The sequence below is a fragment of the Theobroma umbraticum genome, unplaced genomic scaffold, assembly GCF_002168275.2.
Source record: "Theobroma umbraticum cultivar Fairchild unplaced genomic scaffold, ASM216827v3 scaffold_95.0, whole genome shotgun sequence".
NCBI classification, from domain to species: Eukaryota; Viridiplantae; Streptophyta; class Magnoliopsida; order Malvales; family Malvaceae; genus Theobroma; species Theobroma umbraticum.
The window spans coordinates 9,231,464-9,247,717 of NW_018397257.1; the positions used below are offsets into that span (position 1 = coordinate 9,231,464).

The following is a 16,254-nucleotide window of genomic DNA, read 5'->3' on the forward strand; positions in this document are numbered from 1 at the left end:
ATGGATCCCATCAATAATTATTGCTATGAATTCCAATTATAATAAAACTATAAGAAAATTACTAAAATCCTCATCTGTCTAAGGACATTAAGATTTGAAACCCAATGCCCTAGCTGCAGAGGAGGACAATGTAAGTGAAAAGAATCTGACAAAATTCACTGGTAAGGAAATGGTATCCAGATAAAAAGAGACCTGTAGTAACCCTTTTTCTTTGGCCACCCGAGACACCCCTGAGCATATCGTTCCCAACCACGGTGTCAGAACATACATCAAGACCAAGCACTTTCATGACATAATCTGTTGAAATGCTATGCTTTTTACCGCCAACAGATGATGCCTGTGCAAAATCAAAGAAGTAAATACAAATCTTAAATCAGGAAAAGAGTAAACACTGAAAAATAAATGCACAGGTAGTTCATATAAATTTTTAAAAAGGTGACCTTCATGAAAGCATCAATCTCTGGGACTGGACGTATCTTCCTTTCTTTTTCTAAACTGGCTAAATCTTTCATATACTCTACAAGTTTATATAAATATAAAAAGTACATGAGAAAAGTAGTCAACTGAAACAGAAGTTAGAAAGCTTAACAAGGTTACAACAAAAAGAAGACGAGGGGTGCAGTTTATAACAAGGTTAACTACCAAAGCTTGGGACACAAGGATATATACAAAAAGAAAAAGAAAAATCAAATCACAGGAAAAATGGGTTGTTCCCGCTCATGGCCTCGGTCATGAGCTTAGTCCACTTTTTAACAAAAAAAAAAAAAAGCTTACTCCACTTCTAAAAGTCTCCGGTAATTAGCAGGAGACTAATAACATTGAGGCACAATGTAACATCAGAAACATCATTATATTTTTCCTTCTTTTTGCTGTGATGATGAATTTAACAGGACAATAATAGTAAGTAACACAAAGTTGAAAATCTAACGTTAAAGTGAACTACAAGTATAACTAACATTTCCAGATGGTGGAAGTTAACAAACCTGCCAATCCTTCACTTGCACCTTGACATCTAGCAGCAAAATCAAAAGTTTCTCGTACAGTGAGCTCTGGAATGTGATCATCTGTTTGGCTAATGTACGCAGAAGTCCTTCTAACATGAAACTTATCAAGTTGTGTGCCATTGTATGTGATTTCACCACTTGTCTGCAAAACATAAAAAGAAGTTTTTTATATTAACAATTACAGCTGCCTTTTCTAAACTTAGACTGTGCTGCAATGACACGTTTTTACAGTATAGTTTCATCGTTGCTTTAAATGTTGATCCTTCAGTAGGGATAAGAAAGCTTGGGCTAACATCCCTGATACTCCAACGGACCCGATATACTACCTAGGACTAAAAGGTACAAATCTGTCTTTTTATAGGAGTTTCCCCGCTTATAAGCCCAAATTTATTCATAACAAAGCAGTTTCGTTGACCATTGACCGTTGAATTTTCACCGTAAAAATTTGGTCTTTCAGCAGGGGTTGTTCAGTGTTCACGAATTACAACTCCTATGGACAAAAAGCAAGTTGGAAAGTGATACGGAGTGATTCTTGACAATGACAGCAATTAACAAGCATGCAATGAGTTTCATGTGTTGTGCTCAAGAGCAGATATGCAACAATGACTAACCTTCAAAGTCTTGTCGTCAAGCTTCCCAGCAAGAGCTAAAAGCAAGGTGGATTTGCCCGATCCTGGGGGTCCCAACAGCAAGGTCATCCTAAAAGAAGCAAAATATTTATAGAAAAAATATTAGTTGCAACTTTGGTAGTATTATCATTAAAATGGTTGACAAACCCGTGCAAGTAGCTACAAACTCTGATTTTCCAAATGCTTTTTGGTTGCTAATTGAAGATATATTGCGTGCATGGACAAGAAAGAAAGAATTAACAAGGATGATAGTAATACCTTCCAGGTTTAACAACACCACTGACGTTTCTCAAGATGTTTAACCGGAATCGTTTAGGACGTAATATCCTCAAACTTGTTGCGATTCTCTGTATTGAAATCAACACAGGTATGGTGTTACTATGTATAGAACCAACAGAAAATTAAGAGAAGGGAAAAGAAAGATACGTAAGATACTAAACCTCAAAGAAGTCACGAGTAACGTTGATTAAAGTAGGTAAAGCTCTTGAGCCAATTTGAGCATCCGCCTCGACATTGAGGTTCTGGAACCTTACTTCAATCTTCGCCACCTCTATCCCAACTCTGTCAAAAGTTTTTTTTTTTTTTAAATAAATAAATCTCAACCATAATCAAAGATCAAAACTCAAAAGAAATCACATGAAAAACGTGAAACCTATCAAGGCGTTCTTTCATAGCAGAGAGAAGCCAATAATTATCTTGGTCGTCCGTAGCCAACGCTTTCTTCACAAGGAGTTCTCTTCTAGTTCGATCAAGCTTGGTCACATCAATCGTCTCCGTCCCTCCGTTTTCTCCTACTCCTCCACCACGTTCATGATCCGATGGAGTCCCTCTCAGAATCGCGAAATGTCCTCGCTTTACAGACGGCAACCGCGATATTGCTTCCCACATAAGCTCTTCCTCATCTTGCTGAACGGCCTCCGCATTTGACGGTCTATGAAAAGACTCCCCAACCGCCTCCATATCGAACTCAAAATATTCGCTTCCATTGGAGGCCGCCATAGCCTCCGTCTCTCTGTTTTTTCTTCGTAAAAGCTTTCAAAGGAGGGGTGAAGGTATTTATACAGAAAACCAGCGTTTGAGTTGTAATGGAACGCTGAATAGCTGGTACGAAGCCGTGCCGGGAACTTTGAAGATCTAAGTAGAAAACCTGAATTACCCTTCCTTTACAGTTGGAAAGAACAGGGGTAAAACCGATATTTTAGACGTCCAAAACTAGAAAGTCTAGAAGCTTGTAAGTTTGATCCTAAATGCGAGAGTCTGTTTTTCTTTCTTTTTTTTTTTCGTTACCCGATTCCTACGATCAAATAAATAAGCGCTGCAACTGACACTGACACGTGTTTTAACTATTTTTTTGATATTTTTTTCCGTCTTTTCCATATTTTTAGCACAATAAATACTTTTGAGTTTTAAAGAAAATTTAACACTTAGATATTTGAAATATTTCATCAATTGCAAATATTCCCCATCATCATATATAATCTATTTTAGGATGGTTGTATGAAGTGGTTTATGATATATATAAAGAAATTATTAACTAAAATTCTTCTTAATTACCAAGTTTAGTTAATGATTATAAATTTAAGACTAAGGTTTCAATGTATGTTTTGTTGGTTTATTTATTTAACTAGTGTTTTAAGATTGAACTATTCAAAAAATTAATATTTACAATAAATTATTACACATAGCATGAAAAAGGAACATTTTTTACAATAACTTTAATAACTTGAAAAATAATAAATTGAAAAATAATAGAAACAAGTCGAAATTTATATAGTGAAATATTCTTTAAATGAAAAAGTGTATACATAATTATTGGTTTGTGGTATACACCTAGATATGGTGGCCTTATGTAATCAACTAATCATCAAAGTTGCAAATTTAGTTTGTTTTTGCATTCGAGGATAGAAGAAAAGGAGAAAGTTATCTTTTCCACTGCCTAAAGGAGAAGAATTACGTGTCAATGTCACCATGCATCACGTATTGGATGACCTTGGCTAAAGCTGATAACTTGTTTACGCATCGTAGTGTACCGCTCAGCTATTGCATATTTTTCATTTTTTGGTCTGGGAAATTTTCCAGGGGAATGTGACCAGCTGTGAGCCAGCACCAAGCTAAGGTGATTCTTTATGCTTACGTAGTGTGAAATCTGATGATTTCTGCTAAATGACACGACAGCCTTAGTGTTAGGCTGATGTGATGATTTGTCACATGTAGATTTAAGGGTTTACTTCCACGGAAAACAATTAGATTTCAAGCAGGTAACAAGGGCTCATGTTTGTTGAATGCTTGAGGGGATGACAAAGCTCATTGAAATGGCAAACTATGGTGACCAGGGGATGAAGCCGTGGATCACACGTATAGGTTCTTCTTGTTTTATTATGCTATTAGTGCAGATTATGCTAGTCTCTCGCTAATTACTTGATAAAGCAACACCAAATTCGAACAGGACAACAGCTCCCTTCACAGAGCTAGCTTGCTGTTGAAGGCCAAGGACCAAATTCTCTGGCTTTTAAAGGATTTACGATCGGAACCCAGAGCAGTATGGTTTTGGTGACATGCAAAAATCAATGTTCAGAAAACAAAAAAGACACAAAGATAATACTAACTCAGCTACTTTATCAGTGATGAGAAGAGAGCTTTTGCTGAAGGGAAAAGGAAGCTAGGCATGTTAGTGACCTGTACAGTATTAGCAGATGGGAGTTTTCAAACCCAAAACAAAAAGCTAGACCATTCACAGACAAAAGATTGATCCACAGCGATCATGTTCCTTACTCAGCGTTTCGCCTTTCGACTATAACGGGTTGTTTGCTTCTCAGACTTTTTGACCTTAACATTCTTGCCTTTGAAGGTGAATTTGTCATCATCAGAATCATCATCATCTTCATCCCTATACTTCTTGCGTCGCTTCTTGCCATCTCCTCCAAAGACAATAATTTTCCTCGCATCCAACTGTTCTGCAACATCTAACTTCTCCTTTGGTCTCCAAATGAACAGAGACCTAAGGAAACAGATTATATCAGATCATGAAGATTAATGACAACATAAACAATGATAAACTTAACAACAACATGAAAAACGAAGTAACTTGACACTGAAATATCTGCTCTCATAGATTCTTACTAATCGTCTCCATTTATTAAATCCAAATTGAACAATAGCTATAACCTAATCATAGTCATTTAGTCTAAGCTTTGCAAAATCAGATCAACAGAAAACCAACATTTCTAGACCTCTAACTTGAATTAATTAGATGTAAAATATTAATAGTCAAACAAAGCTCAAAAGTAAATCTTGCTTTGCTCGTGTAGTTCTTCCATCATCTGAAACAAATACCATCTAGACCCACTACACATGAAAGGGTGGACAGACCGTCCTAACACTATTGGAAAAATCATATGTGCTTAAATATTGGATGCCCTCACATGTTTCTTCCCTAGCAGCTAAAAAATAATAATGAGGCAGTCGACAAGAAAACATACTATCAACCAAAAACTTCATTGCCAAAAGGGCTTCATGACAAGTTATAGAGGCCTGACAATCAGCATCACAGAATGCAGACTAAAGCAGAGAACAAATTCCAACCTTGAACTACCAGTTGCCAAAACATCATCTCGTGGATGTAGTTTGTTCACAGGACTAATAGTAGTAATGTTTGGATCCATAACCTCAGCTACTAAATGCCCTGTGTTGATATCTATGAAATCAATGGGATGTAGGGCAGTTCCATTAAAATTTTCACTTATGTAGTGACCAATAACTGCTAGAGACTCAGATGGATCCTGCATAAAAAGCAACAATGGAATCTTTAAAGGTGAAAGAATACATGATAAACCAATAATGAAGTATCTTCATATCAAATTTTCTGACCTTGGGATCCCATTCAGCTCGGAAAGGTGTCAAATGTCGATTGAAATCATGACTATGTACAATTTCTCGACTTGGTGAGTCCAAATTACCAAAGATGGAATCCCATATACGAAGGCGATTATCCTGAGATGTCGTAAGAATTTTGCTGCCAGACAACGGAGAGAAATAGGCAGAGTTAACAACACGCCTATGCTCTAGGTTATATAGAGCAGATCCAGCTTCTAATCGACGCATATCCCACAAACGAGCCTGAGGTGATAAGAATATTTGATTGTTAGAAGAGTTATGCAAACTTACATTCAAAACTTGAGTATGTATCCAGACAGTCTTTAAAGTTTTTGTTACTGATGATAGTAGCAAGAAAAACACAAAATCCCCACATATGCTTTGGAATACCAAAGGCTGCAACAGCTTAATATCTAGAACAAAATATCAAGTGATGTAATTAGAAGCCTTACAAAGTGATCATTTCCACAGCTCAACAAAAGATCCGGTTGAACAGGATTACAGTGTAGACCGACGACTTTGCTTCCTTTCTTGTGGATCATAATTGCCTTCCCAGTTCGGCTGTTGGTGCGAGTGTCCACCCTGGATACAATAAAGAAATTTCCCAATGAATTGACTTTAATGCTTAAATTTCTCAAACAATGAAAACTCATAATTTAATACTTGTGGGGCTTGAGTTTAAATTGAATGCATGGGAAAGAAAATTACTCACAGGTAGAGGAAACCAAAGTTATCAGCTACAAGCACAGCACCTTTGTCTGAGTTGATATCCATGCCATAAAGCATCCTCCAACTGGCTGGCCCCTAAAGATGTAAGACATATTAGTCATGCTTGATGATATATTGAGAAACAAAATACAAATAATGCAGGTAAAAACTAGCTTTTCTTCCATTTTTAGTTTGACCCCTTTTGTCCCACCCACCAGAGTGGCCAGCATGAAGGGGGCAGGAAGGGTCCGATGTGCACTTTCCTATCTCTACTTTTCTTACATATTTCTATTTTCTTTATTGACAGCTCTGTCCAGCTAAATGTACTTAAATAACACTGCTGCATCAGTCTTCCAACTAAGAAATGCAATCACCAAGTTTTTCAACTTATGAAAATTATTTTTTTACCAATTACAGAAATCAAATATATCAAGCATCCTAGCCTCCCAGCTTAAAAACTAATAAAAGACATTCCTACTTGAACTTGAAGATTAATAAGGGTAATATATCATCCATATGGATTCAAATAAGTGAATTAACATGTCTTTGACCAGAGGATGAACATGCAAAAAACACACTTCTGCAATGTTAGTTATTATAACTTTATAATATTATCAAAAGCATCAACAATTATGAATCATTCGTATTCAGGAAGTGATGCATAAAGTATAAGATCTTTGGTCAAGGAAACTCTCTTGTATTAGCAGCATTATCAAGGAAAGAATAAGAAATAAAAAGCATAAGATATAGGGAAAGATGAGGTTATCACAAATGATACGCAAATGCTGAAGAAGAAAACTGCAAAATTATTGTTACCTGCCAACCATCAGGATTAAGATTCATTAAAGATGTTGAGATTCCAGTCTCCAAGTCAGTGCAACTAACGGTTCCATCTGAGGATGCACAATATATTGTACCATCATTTGCAGGACTGAACCTGCAAGGATTTGAGACTTCTGATTCTGAAATACTAAACATGCACTAAAGAGTCTACAAAATAGAAGTATATCCCTGTACATTTCTTTTCTTGCACAAAGCCACAAATACATATGCCCTTGTGTAATTTTATGCAGACAAAGTAAGATACAGCTTCAAACAAGGATCACTCACCTCATGTTATTGAGTATACACGAGTGTATGTTTCCATAAACTGTCTTTTCATGCACTTTAGCAAAATCCCAGACACCAAGTTGTCCTTTCTTTAAAAGGAATTACAAAAAAGAGAGATACACATCATTATCAGAAACTTGGTTAACATAATCTTTAACCAAGTACCAACTCATTATCTAAACGAGGATAACCTTGTCTCCTGACAAAAGGATGTGATTGTATGTGGGATGGAACTCCAAACTTGTTACTCTTCTACTGTGGTATCTGATAGCTGCACAATTCACTTGATCTGGGATCACATATGCTGGCTTTATCTATAGTTGAAATAAAAGAAAGTAAAATAAATTCATTTTAAGAATAGAATCACAGAATATCCCCACGAGATCACCATAGAACAGATAATTTCAAGGGTTCATAAAGGATCTATCGAACAAGATCAACTAACATCAAATTGTAAACATAGTCTACCCTTAAGCATAAACTAATTAAATATAAGCCCAATTGCAAAGAAAGCTGGCACCATAGGGTGTAACCAACTAAATCAGGAATTTTCAAATCTATAATATTCAAATCTATAATATTATCACATTGACACTACACATGTTGTCTCAAAAAAAGATTGACAAATAAAAATCTCACTGTAAAAAAATCTTGAGAAGGCAGACAGTAGAACCTTAAGTTTGCAAAAATGTTGAGCCTTGATATAAGTTGCAAGCCACATCCACGACATCAGAATTTCCCAATTCAATTTCCACTAAAAAATTTTAAAACTAGAAAATTTGATGTTAGACTTACAGTCAGCCTCTAAAAAGTCAAAAATAATCAATGAATAGTAAATTCACATTCCATATGTCCAAAAAGGTGATTTCAAAAACTGACATAAATGCATACCATAAAGCCCAATTTTGCTTCATAGTGGTAACAGATGGAAGTGCTTGATAGACATGTGACAACAACTGAACTACCTGGATGGTTTGCCTAACTATTTCAGTTTGCAAACAATGTGGCAGCGTAAGTAACAAATTAAATGACATTTCAAATGGCATACAATATACTGACAAAGAAGATAACTTGAACATGCACAAGATTTACAATCTCAACTCTTGCCGCTAAGTTGCATCTTAAAAGGATCACCAAAAATATTACTCAGCTGACAGACAAATGAATTGCATGTGGAAGCAACTTGAAAAATTCACCTAAACAACCCTAGACGCAATTCTGGTAAAGAGAACAGGAAATTTAACTTGCATCAAAGTATCCCAGTAGAAAACGATAATAAGAAAATGATTGCACTCAAAGGTGAAAGAAATCCAACTGTCACTGCAAAAAAGGAAAATCCAGAGCTTACCGAAGCAATTCCAGGTCTAAGTTGGCGCTCAAATATAAATTCCACTGGGTTCTGGGTATTTTTATGGGGTGCTGGGATGACCCCATGCTGTGTAGCTACCCTATGTGGACATGTCATTGTGGTATGACCTTCAAGATATAAAACACATGAACAACAAACGTGATCAACCATATTCAATAAACAACAAAAATGCAATAGAATCTTCTAAAAAAATTTATAATCATGGTTCATTTCACAGTGTCACAAAACAAGTCAATTAACTTTTAAGTACAGGTACCAAAACAAACAGGGGATCGGTCAACTCTAGCAATTTGTAAAGTACCCATTTCAGTACAGTAGGAAGGAAATAAAAGAAAGAAATTACTAAAAAAAGGAAAAAGAAAGAAAAGGAGTACAGGAGAGAGATATTCAAGAGCAAATATTTGAAAAAAGAAGTGACTGACAACTTACCAGGCATTTTGCAAAGAAAGCAAGGCTTCATTGGACAATCAATATAAGTAGCCCCCTTAAACCCCGCCTCGTGACCCGCCCTCTTACACACCTAAACCACAACTATACTTTACAAAAAGAAAAAAGTTTTCTATTCTTCAAAAAAAGAAACGCCCGATCAAAACCAAAACAAACCCAATTTACTTACTTTGCAGACTTTCTTGAGACTGATAGTAATGGGTGTTTTTCCTTTCCTTTTGGCATCCTTAAAATCTTCCATTTTCTCTTCATTTTCATTATCTTCTTCTGATGGTGGGCCTTCTTCTTCTTCTTCTTCTTCTTCTTCTTCTTCTTCTTCTTCCCCTGAAGAGCTTTGTTCATAGTCCGAATCTCTCGCAATAAGTACCTTAGGAAACGCTGTTCGTCTCGTTTGCGGGGCCATTTCTGGAAAACTAAGTTTAAAAAAAAAACAAAAAAACAAAATAAACACGACAGAGATACGATACAAGGAAACTGAAACTAAAAAGGCTAAATCGAACTGTTTGGGCCAAAGAGGGAAAAAGACGATGACACAAACCAACTTTGCTGCAATCGTATCGGGAGCACACTTGTTGTCGGATTTACAAGTTTGTCCTTAGGACATGATGCTGCCGAGGAAGGGTTTTAGGAAGTTGGGGTTAGTTTCGAGATTACGTTCGGGTGCAAGGCTTGTGATGACGTGGCTCAATGTCCTCCGTTTGGAGTTTGCCACGTGGATCTTTAATAAAACGGCGAAGTTTTGAACTGTTTGGGCTGTCCACGAAATAATAGAAGCTTTAGGTTCCGTTAAATAACCTTAGAATAACTAGTGCGAAGAAAACTTTTTTGTGTAAAATGTTTTATTAAAAATTGTATTGTTTTTTATTATTTTTACAAAATGTCAAAAAAATTTTTGACATTTGGTAAAAATAGTTTACATCATGACTTATCAACATTAATTTTCTACCATAACATCACAAAAATATTAACATTCATTAATTATGTAATATATAATTATTATTATATAAATAATATTTAACTTTATTTATTTATTTATTTCTTATAATATTATTGTACTAGTAAGTTTGTTGAGTCAATATATCTTAAATTAAAATTTTTTAAAAGAAATTTCATGCATGAAAATTTTATTTTTTATTTTATATAACTTTTCTTAATTGACTTTAATTAGTTTGTATTATATTTAGATTGTGGTATCTTAATAAAAATAATTATAATAATATGATCCTTATGAAGTAATTAATGCTGTTTTCTTGAGAAAAAAATAATAACATTTTATTATTATTATTTTTAAATCCATCACAAAAATGAAAGGTAGATAAAAAATGTTTTACATTTTTCTCAAACGTAAAACATATTATGCTAGTTAATATAATTTTTTTGTTGACTCATAAAATATTTGTATTGGGTTCCATCCTATCGGCTTAGTAAACATATGTGGAATAGTATGTATTTTATTTTATTTTTTATTAAAAAAAATAAAAGTAAAACCGGTACATCAAAATAATATGTGAGAATGAAAAGTCTCATAACATCGTTTAATAAGATTGATGCTTTACCCTAAAAGGATCCTCAAGAAGCATCGTATCAATAGAATATTAAAAAACCATATTAATAGAGCCACAAAAATTAACAAAAATGAAAGAATTCAAACAGTTTTAACAAGAGGGCAATCACAAATGACATGAATAATCAACTCAGCTTCTACGTTGCACAAGGAGCAGAACAAACTACTCACATGAAAAGTTCACTTTAATTCAATTTTACATATTCCTTAAATTTCATCTAAACCTCATTTGCATAATTTTTTTTTCTAATCAGTATTTTATAACTATGGTTGTATTTTCATCAAAATTTTTTTATTAATTTCATCAAATAAAATTATCAAAATATTCTCTTTTCAAAAAAAATTCATTTGTTCATACTTAAAAAAAAATTATAATTTTACAAGATAAAATTAATGATATAATTTTTATAAGAATAGAATTTATTCACAAAATGTTAATTGAGAAAAAAAATTATAAGACACTACATGAAAAATGTTGAAATTACATGTAGTTATTTGTCGAATTTATACTGCATTTATAAGTGCAAAGCATGTGTTAGACATTGAAATTCTGGGTCAAACTTTGCTAGAAATTTATACAACTTATTCCTTCCATTCTCTATTATTTGCCTTCAATGACTTTTTGCCAAGATTAAGAAAAATAATATTGGTTTTTATTTATTGTATATTAAATTTTTTATTTTCCATATAATTATTATTTACTTTTTTTAATTAAAAAAAGTAAAGGGAAAAACATGAAAAATAATTAAAACATAAGAAATATTAAAGTAATAGATTTTTAAAATTGAATAAGATAACTTCATTATTTAATCTTTTTAAAAATATGAATATAGGAAACATACTTAAGGAAGCAAAAACTTCTCATCAGGACCTGAGTACATAATAGTAAAATGTTGGGCAAACTTGTTCAAACAAAAATGAATAGCGACAATGATGTTTCTAGAGCTCTCGAGACTTTCAAAAGGTTCAATAGATATAAAAAAAATTATATTTTAAATATTTAATTCAATAATTAATATATTTGTTTTATTTTTTATATTTGAATATTTGATTCCATTTCTAAATTCTTTTTTTTAAATAAAAATATAATTGAGTACATTTTTTTATAGCCTCAAATTGTTCAAATTGAAGCAACAAATCTCAACCTGGAGATAACTTTCACTTTCACTAACTCCTCATCATCAAATGTAGTAAGAAAAACTAAAACAATAACATTACATCAAATACTCATTATTGCCCACTTGACTAAAGCAAAAAACAATTTCTGATATTTGTACGATGGCCAAGTAAAAGTCTCCTTCCATTTCCACATCCAATAAAAGGACCAAATTAAATATAAGTGGCAGATGACAAATTGAGAATTCAATCACAGTACGTAAATAAAGAAAACCAAAATAATTCTAAAAATATATATATAAATATCAACATGCAATAAATTTAAAGCCACATTTTAAACTCAAGGTATCTACTCAGTGACTAAGAAACGATGTCGTTTAATGTCATCTCTAGCTTCTTGGCGTCTCAACGGCTTGTCGTGTATATATACGCTCTCAAGAGTTGGTTCTTTGTTCGAAACACGCAGTGGCGGCAAAAAACGCAGGTAAGGGGAAGAAGCAGAAAGACTAACAGCTTACACAGTTTAAACGCTATTCTTAACAAGAATAATGCTATCCTTGCGCCTCGCTATTCCAACCGTCAACACTCTATCTCCTCCCAAGCCTAAACCGAAGTCTGGTTTAGTTCAAACCGCCAGTAACCAAACAGAGATTTTTCCTTCTCGGGTTTCTGTTCCAAAGCGTTATGGTTATAAGCTGCAAGCAGCTACCACGGACGTAGCGAATGAGGAGATTTCTGTGGCGGGAGAGTTCTCGGAGGAGGAGGAGGAGCTGCCGGAAGGGCTTAATAAAGAGTTGATGCCGAAGCACGTGGCGGTGATCATGGATGGAAATGGGCGGTGGGCTCGCCAGCGGGGATTGCCGACTTCGGCTGGGCATGAAGCCGGTGTGAGGTCGCTGAGGGAGCTCGTCGAGCTATGTTGTCGGTGGGGAATTCAGGTTCTCACTGTCTTCGCCTTCTCTTATGAGAACTGGATTCGGCCTAAGGTGAGATATTAAAATTTATTATTTCTCACTTACTTCTTAAGGTTATACACTTTTGTGTAATATAGATTTCTTATGTGTTGATTAAGATGAGGAAGCTTTGAGAGTGTTTAATTTGGGGTAAGCCTAGTGCAGGTGGAGGTTGACTTTTTGCTGAGTTTATTTGAAAGAACGTTGAAGTCAGAGCTGGATACTACCTCTAGGTATAGTCCATCCATCCCTGCTCCTTTGACACCTCTGTCCTGATTTTGGCATTTAGGGAAACAATTTTATTGTTTATTTAAAATATAATTTCTAAATCATTTCATTACTTTGGATGTATTTTGGTGGAAAAGTGAATATCTAAGGCTGAATTAATCTATATTCAAATTACCGCAAGTCAGCCATTATATGAATCGTTAATTAATTAATGGTAGGGGAACTAATTTGGTGGGAAATCCTTAAGTGAAATGCAAGTACAATTCAACAGCGTCTTGAAACAATTTTTGGATTATATCTCAGGTTTGAACTACCTTTTTTATTTTTTGTTTGGTGTTGCATTTCTTCGTAACTGTCAGAGGGTTATTTATTTCCTTGCAAAGTTTCTTTTGAGCAAAGCAATTCTGTATGATATAGTTGCCTCATTGTGTTCATCTATGTTCATTCATATATGTTCTATTTATTTCCTGATTTGCGTCAGATACATGGGGTGTTTGCTTGAGATTATACTTGATTATCTGATCATGATTTCAGTTTCAACAGGGGAGGCATTCGAATATCTGTGATCGGGGATTCCTCAAAGCTTCCCGCATCATTGCAGGAGCTGATCCATGACGTAGAGGAGACCACGAAAGACAACTCCAGACTCCAACTCATCGTGGCAGTCAGCTACAGTGGGAAATACGATGTTGTACAAGCATGCAGAAGCATTGCTGAGAAAGCAAAACATGGCAATATTCAACTGGAAGACATCAACGAAAGCCTAATTGAGCAAGAATTGGAAACAAACTGCACAGAGTTTCCCTACCCGGATTTGTTAATTAGAACCAGCGGTGAACTTAGAGTCAGTAACTTTTTACTCTGGCAGTTGGCCTACACAGAGCTCGTCTTCGTCCAACAACTCTGGCCTGATTTTGGAAAGGATGAGTTCGTAGAGGCTTTAACTTCATACCAGCAGAGACAGAGACGCTATGGTGGAAGACATTCATAAGCATGAGGCAGTTCATAAACAACAACAGCTGATAACAAAAGTATAGCCTCTAAAAGGCGGAGACCCCAAGTACCAAATTCAATTTTATTATACATATACAGGAATAGTTATACCAATATGTAAAGCTCTCTTCAGAAAAAAAAAATCAACATCAAGAAATTTTATGTATAACCTGATATGTCATGGCTTCTCAAATTTTATATACATCTTTAAAATGGTTCGAGTTTCTGTGATCAGGATCTCCTGCAATAGTTGAGCAGATTGGGATGTTGCAATCCTTTTCTTGACACTGACGTCTTAGATGCTTGGCTGATTAGTCTTGTTCAATCATGCAGGGTCCAATTAATTTTTGGTAAAAGACAAAATGCCAAAATTTCCCAGCCGCAAGTTCATCTCCAAGTTGAGCTTATCTTCATTTGCAGCCAACCGTTTGCCGATAAAACGAGGGAAAAAAAGACCAGGAATTCTTACTTTCGGGTAGTTAACTGATTGGTGCAAGGTTAATTTTAGCTTAGCCCTTTGATTCCTAAGTATTCACTCATAATATCTTAGATTTCTTCCATTCTCAATACTCTCCTAACAAGACACAAGCAGTAAGAATAGAAACCTGGAGGACCCATTTTCTTAGTTCTCATGAAAATTGGATAATGAGTCTAGAAATTCACACCTTTTGTCTTTTTAAATCATTTATTTATAATATTTAGAAAGAATAGTATGTTGAGAATTTAACCAGTCCTTTAAATAACTATATGTTACATTCTTTTTCTTTTCTTTTTATTATTGATGAAGAGTCTCTTTCTTCAATGTATTACTAATAAAAAGTAGGAGCACCTACCTTGACACACCCAATAAGCCAAGGAAGTCCAGTCTCATTATCATCACCAGATATTTTCTCAAATCATCCAATTGGGTTGACTTTTCATTGGGATTCCCTTCTTGTATCAGAAGAAACCAAACCAATAATTAAAAGGACTAATGCCAACATTTAGCTAAGAATGTGACCCTGTTGACCTTATTGACCTTATGCTTAACCATGGAGCTGCACCAATCCCCCATGTTTCTCTCAAGATTATATGTTAAAAAAATATTTTATGTCTATGGATTGGAATAAAAATTGATAGTTCATGTAAATCTCATCGTAATTTGTCAATGGATATGTGCTGTAGAAAGAAAAAAGGAATTGAATTGAACCCTATTGTTAATATAAAGCTAATTGAACCCATAAAGCCCATTTACCTTTTTTTTTTGTTTTTGAAATGCATAAACCCCATGTACTTAAGTATGTTAATTAAGTTCTTGAAAGGGAAACACTTTCCAGCTTCTTCCATTTTATTTGTACTTTTTTACTTTTGGTTTTCAAGCCAATTCCCCTTTCACCCAAATAATTAGGAATAGCAATGATCATATTATAATTATATTATAATTGGGTACTCTATATAATTTTACCTTATTAATTACTCAATGATCTTGTGATGGGTAGGATTCGAGTACTCACTCTTTGAATTTGATTAGAAAAAATAATTTTTAGTTTATAATATTATTTTTATTTATAAATTATTTATAATTAATAAAATTCATTAATTGTTGATTTTTAATTTTTATGAGCTAATTTTAATTTATTAGTTTAATTTTTATTAGTAATACACATAAAAAATAATTTTAAATGGAATCAAATTTTACAATGGGTTCGCATAATATTTATAATTAAATAGTCAAATTTGAGTTTCTGTGATTATGATAATGAATAACGCATTTAAAAAAAAAGTGTAAATATAAATAATTAAATTCGAATTAAAATATCTCAAAATTAGCATATATAGTATATGCTACAAATTTCCTATTTCGGGCACACCATATCTATCCAATCCATCATTTGTACCATACTACAATACAAGGTGACAAGTTTTAGATATTTTTAATCTTTCACAATTTAAGTGAAAAATCGCATAAACCGAACTTGATTATTCTAAAAATCTGTCATGCCTTAACTTACCAAAATTCTAAGCAGGTGAGCAGGCTTACGATCTCTTATCCTAAACCCATAATTAAACCATAATCTCGTATGGTGCGCCATTTATTCAGCTGGTCCCTGGTTTTTAAAACTTTAGGCGCCGCCACCAGGTTGAGCAGATTCTCTACTGACAACCGTAAGCCTTTTCCATTCATTCACCAATAGTGTCTCGCCACATCACCATCAGGTGGGGCCATAAAACCCTTCCATTTTGTCTTTTCCTTCCGCGTCATTGGCTTTTTAAAACAGAA

The 16,254-nt window shown here is 34.2% G+C and overlaps 3 protein-coding genes across 4 annotated transcripts in view; 1 reads left to right on the top strand and 2 right to left on the bottom strand.

Annotated features, from left to right (window-relative positions):
• ABCG31 (pleiotropic drug resistance 3) overlaps positions 1-2,893 on the bottom strand; it is an 11,345-nt gene extending 8,452 nt beyond the window's left edge. Inside the window, exons 1-7 of the mRNA XM_021422118.1 lie at positions 2,286-2,893; positions 2,074-2,194; positions 1,892-1,980; positions 1,616-1,703; positions 984-1,146; positions 441-517; positions 193-337 (exon numbers count right to left, since the gene is read on the bottom strand). Of these exons, the coding sequence (XP_021277793.1) occupies positions 193-337; positions 441-517; positions 984-1,146; positions 1,616-1,703; positions 1,892-1,980; positions 2,074-2,194; positions 2,286-2,632 (1,030 nt within the window). The 5' untranslated portion in view covers positions 2,633-2,893. The remainder of the gene's footprint in view (positions 1-192; positions 338-440; positions 518-983; positions 1,147-1,615; positions 1,704-1,891; positions 1,981-2,073; positions 2,195-2,285) is intronic.
• Positions 2,894-4,033: 1,140 nt separating this feature from the next.
• Positions 4,034-9,650, bottom strand: DDB2 (damaged DNA binding 2). Its single transcript, XM_021422700.2, has 11 exons — positions 9,310-9,650; positions 9,123-9,213; positions 8,673-8,800; positions 7,516-7,638; positions 7,325-7,413; positions 7,031-7,151; positions 6,219-6,310; positions 5,959-6,088; positions 5,501-5,749; positions 5,216-5,412; positions 4,034-4,631 (listed from the first exon to the last, which is right to left on the bottom strand). The coding sequence occupies exons 1-11, from the start codon at positions 9,541-9,543 to the stop codon at positions 4,406-4,408; spliced, it is 1,680 nt and encodes a 559-aa protein (XP_021278375.1). The 5' UTR covers positions 9,544-9,650; the 3' UTR covers positions 4,034-4,405.
• Positions 9,651-12,295: 2,645 nt separating this feature from the next.
• CPT4 (Undecaprenyl pyrophosphate synthetase family protein) lies at positions 12,296-14,206 on the top strand. 2 transcript variants are annotated; one of them, XM_021422649.1, is made up of 3 exons: positions 12,296-12,806; positions 12,939-13,006; positions 13,536-14,206. In XM_021422649.1, the coding sequence occupies exons 1-3, from the start codon at positions 12,369-12,371 to the stop codon at positions 13,990-13,992; spliced, it is 963 nt and encodes a 320-aa protein (XP_021278324.1). In that variant the 5' UTR covers positions 12,296-12,368; the 3' UTR covers positions 13,993-14,206. The 2 variants fall into 2 exon arrangements, with proteins under 2 accessions (XP_021278324.1, XP_021278325.1); XM_021422650.1 differs by having other exon boundaries at positions 13,545-14,206.
• The last annotated feature ends 2,048 nt before the right edge of the window (positions 14,207-16,254 follow it).